The 4,345-nt window shown below is 33.6% G+C and overlaps 1 protein-coding gene across 1 annotated transcript in view; it reads left to right on the top strand.

Moving 5' to 3' along the window:
* Positions 1-2,391: 2,391 nt before the first annotated feature.
* Positions 2,392-4,345, top strand: part of LOTGIDRAFT_176098 (hypothetical protein) — a gene marked incomplete at both ends in the record, with an annotated part of 5,480 nt that continues 3,526 nt past the window's right edge. The window contains 3 exons of the mRNA XM_009066262.1: positions 2,392-2,687; positions 3,812-3,956; positions 4,130-4,249. Of these exons, the coding sequence (XP_009064510.1) occupies positions 2,392-2,687; positions 3,812-3,956; positions 4,130-4,249 (561 nt within the window). The remainder of the gene's footprint in view (positions 2,688-3,811; positions 3,957-4,129; positions 4,250-4,345) is intronic.

Below are 4,345 nucleotides of genomic sequence, written 5' to 3' on the forward strand. Positions count from 1 at the left end.
TTATTATATATATGTTATGTTATATATATGTTATTATATATGTTAATTAAGGGAGGAAACCACTTAGAATAGGGGAGGAAACCACTAGGATTAAAAAGAGGTTGAAACCACTGGGGGGAAACCACTAGGGAGGAACTTGTAAAGGGAGGAAACCACTACATGCCTGTAGGACTAGTGGTTTCCCCCTTTGGCTTTACAAGTTCCTCCACAGTGGTTTCTACCTCTTCTAGGAAGTTTCCTCCCCTAATAAGATTAAAATAAACTAATTAAAAATCTAATCATATAGAAGTAGGAAGGTAAACATTAAGGACTTAACACATTTTTAATTATTAAGAATAATACAAAATATATGGATATACAGTCAAGTAACCTAATTGTGTGCTAACCTATTTTTCGTGCATTTCTGGAAAGGATTAATAATTTACATGTGCGACCTCGCGTAACTCCACATTTGCTTGTTTTGATAAACATGGGTTTTCTGTACAATGTCAGCTAGTAGAATGAATCCAGTAGTTTCAAGCAAAGTAAAATGTATTAATGTTTACTTTGACAAATACAAAATGGCGGATTTTAGTTATTACCAAACGTCACCATTTTTTAGCAGCCGAATTTCCTTATAATCCCAAGCTGTCATTGGAATTCCAAGTGTCGTCTGCTAGAATGTAGTCCAACGAATGAAGTCACGTGATCAACTAGTGGATTCCGTGTCAGCAGAAAAATTCTATAGAACACAATGTGGGCCGTATTCTTATGTTGTTTCAATGACTTTTAGCAATAAATCACGCTACATATCTTATTTTGTCAGTCACTATTTTTTTTTAAGTCATGGTTCTTTGAAGGAATTGTCACAAGTTATAATGAATCAATATTAAAGATAAATACTAAGAGAAGTTAATTATATCACCTGGTACCACCAACTTTTATATAAAAATTCTTTTCACCCAAAACATACTTTTACTGGAATAATCAATCAATTTTAGAATTTGCACTCAAAAAGTAGATTTTGATGCAGCTTGTAGACTAGTTTTCTGTATATTAAGAGAGAGGGGCTATTCCAAACGATTCTTGTCCAAAATTAAAAATGACACTGTTTTGGACCTTTTGAAAATTAATGAATCCCCTCCTCCAATAAATAACTTTGGCGCAATACCATGTAGAGGTTCTCGGTGTTGCACCTGTGAACATATTCATATGTCTCATTATTTTCAAAATAAAAAAACTGGAAAAATATTTGAAATTAAAGAACGTCTCACGTGTACGGATAAAAATATCATTTTACCTAATTTCATGTAAAAAATGTGACAAACAATACGTCGACGAGACCCAGAACGCGATTTAGCGGCTATCGCTTTGATATAATTCATAGCAAAAATAGACCAATTTCTCATCATTTTAATTTACCTGACCATTCCATTGAAGACCTTCTTATCATGCCTATTGAATCAATTCCTGACTCTGATCTTATCAAACCAAAAACCAAACGATTACAGAGAGAAAGCTACTGGATGGACCAACTCCAAACAGTGGCTCCAAATGGACTTAATATCCAGCATGATAATCAAATGATTCCATTTGTTGCCACCTTTAATCATACAGCTGCCAAAACCTCATCCATCATCAAACAGTATTACAGTGAATAACAGAACAGATTTCCGAATGTATATACCAAACGACTTGTAATTGCCTATAAGCACAATAAAAACCTTAGTAATTTTCTGGTCTGTGGTAGACTCGATCCCATTGAATCCAATAATACTTGACCCCCCTCTCTATTTTCTAGCTCATTAAGTATAATATATTCTAATCCTTATATATAGATGTTTATCTTTTCAGAACCTATTCATACTCTTTTCTTTTAGAACTGGTAACAAGAAAACTTTCATATTATAGACTTTTGTTTATTGTAGATTACTCGTGGTTGTTTTTTTAACTTAACACTAACTATGCTAACTTCACCTTATCTTGTATTGAACATTTATCTCTTTATTTGTGACCTTGGCCAGTGCTTTACATTGAAGTTTTTAGAAACTTCTTCACTCTTAACACCCGGTATCAATACAACATGTTTTTCTCGACTTATTTATAGATAAAACATTGTACACGAAAATAGGTGACTCATTTTGCTGCCGTTGTCATCTTGGTTACTCATGAAATATGGGTCAAAGTGAGGGATTCATAAAAAGAATTGAAAGAAACCTATTTTAATTATACTGTAGAATATCTGAGGAAACATCTAAGACATGACGAAATTCGGTGTTGAATCCTTATATGCACGAAAATAGGTTACACCACTGTATATATCTTGTGTTATTAATAATTAAAAATCTGCAAAGTTCTTTATGAAATTTGTTCCATAGTAGTGCATTTTACAATCAGTGAAATGTATTTCAGATGTCAAAGTCGGAGCCATCAAGCCTAAAATCAATAGCTACTATAATCTGCAGTGAAGCTATATTAAACCTATATGATGATGGCAAAGGAGATAGTAGAAATTATTTAATTCAAACCTTATTATCAGATGATTATGGTGACATAGCCTTATCAATACTTGAAAGAATCATAAACTTTTACCCTTCATTCCTGACTGATGAATTACTCTTCACTCTGATACCGGAACTTTGCAAGAAATTAAGACTTGGGAAATGTCAGCAAATAACAGGATGCAATCTGTTGAAAGTTGTACAAAAGTAAGTTAAGTGATTCACAATTTATATCGCTAGTATACTGGGTTTGGTATGAAATTGAAACTACCCAACACACCAACATTATCATGGCAAATATTATGGCTAATTTTAGGACCATAAACTACAACTGGATATAAAAAATGTTTGGTGATGGCAATATAATCTAATGGCAGAAAAATAGATTGGTATATATGAAATTTGTTATCTTAGCTCCAGAGCAGATATTATTCTATGATATTTCAACTGTTGGAATTTAAAAAAAGTAGGGTAATTTTGTGATCTTGGTAAAAATTCCTGACTGCACATTGCATGGAAGAAGTCAAAACTGAAGCAGAACTCCCATTTTATTCCATTCACTTGATCGCAAGGATTATTATTGTAACATTGAAACATCTGTCTAGTATAGCGCTTTAGATTCATTAAGATACCTTAATTTGTCTTTCATCCCATAAATTTTGTAAGCTTTGATTACTAATCATAATATAATGTAAAGTAAAATAAAGTTGGCCAGTGACAGTAGGAAATTTCCATACAAGAATCCCATAGTCCATATTGGGACTGACTTTCCCGCCAGCTAGATCGATGTATTAGAGTCACCAACTTTCGAGGATCTGTTTTAAACAACTAACTCTGCCTGCAGGTGGCGTTGCACCTAGTTGCATCAACAGGTCGACTAACCTAATTCATAAAAGAGTTCTTCCCATTGAAACTCAATAACACAAAAAAAACTGTATTACTGTACTGTGTTTTGACCCTTTTCCATCTCAGTGTAGGCTAGTACTGCATCAATTTGGTGAACTTTGGGTGGCTAAAACTAACAACTTTGGTAGATCGCCTCTGCAATTGACCCGAGACGCTATCGCAATTGACAGAGACATCCTACGCATTTGACCTGAATCGCCTCCGCATAGGCAGTTCGCTTCTGCAACTGACCTGGGACGCCTCCACCTTTAGCAAAAATAGAGGTGAAGCTTTCACTTGTGCATAGATGCCCCTGAAGAGTTCAATCAAGAGCGAAACTGGTCGGGCTATACCATACCTAAGAAAGGGTATTTTCAAGTTACTCTTTCCCTTTTAAGTCATAATAAAATGTATATTTGATGTATTTTAACTTATGTATTATAAAGGTGCCAGTTGTTAGAGATATTTGATATAGGTGGATGTGAACAGTTAATGTTGCCAGCATTATTTAGTGTTCTTGGTGGATTATTGTTAAATTTAACAACAGTTGATATTAGTGATTGTAGAACTATCACAGATGAAATTGTACAGGTAACTCACTTCCATCATCTTCCACTATAGTAGATCTCTACTGTAATGGTTATCATCATATTTTTTTAGATTCTCTCATTCTCTCATGTTACTTTTTTTTCAACATATAAAAATTTCATAACTTTGATTTTCAACTGATCCTCTCTTCTTACGTAATTTTGATATTTTTTCAGGATCTGTTAAAAAGTTCAAGATCATTGAATCATTTGAATGTTTCAAACTCTGACAGCCTTACTGATGATGCCTTTCTTTTAGATTTAGAATCTCAGGATATGAATCTTATTATTTCACAGGTATGCCACTGTATTACATATTGTTTCTCTGTTTTTACCAGAAGATGTGCTGCATGAAATACAGGTGCTTTTGCATCATCACCAATCTCAGAGTTA

The sequence above is a fragment of the Lottia gigantea genome (assembly GCF_000327385.1).
Source record: "Lottia gigantea unplaced genomic scaffold LOTGIsca_746, whole genome shotgun sequence".
Taxonomy (NCBI): domain Eukaryota; kingdom Metazoa; phylum Mollusca; class Gastropoda; family Lottiidae; genus Lottia; species Lottia gigantea.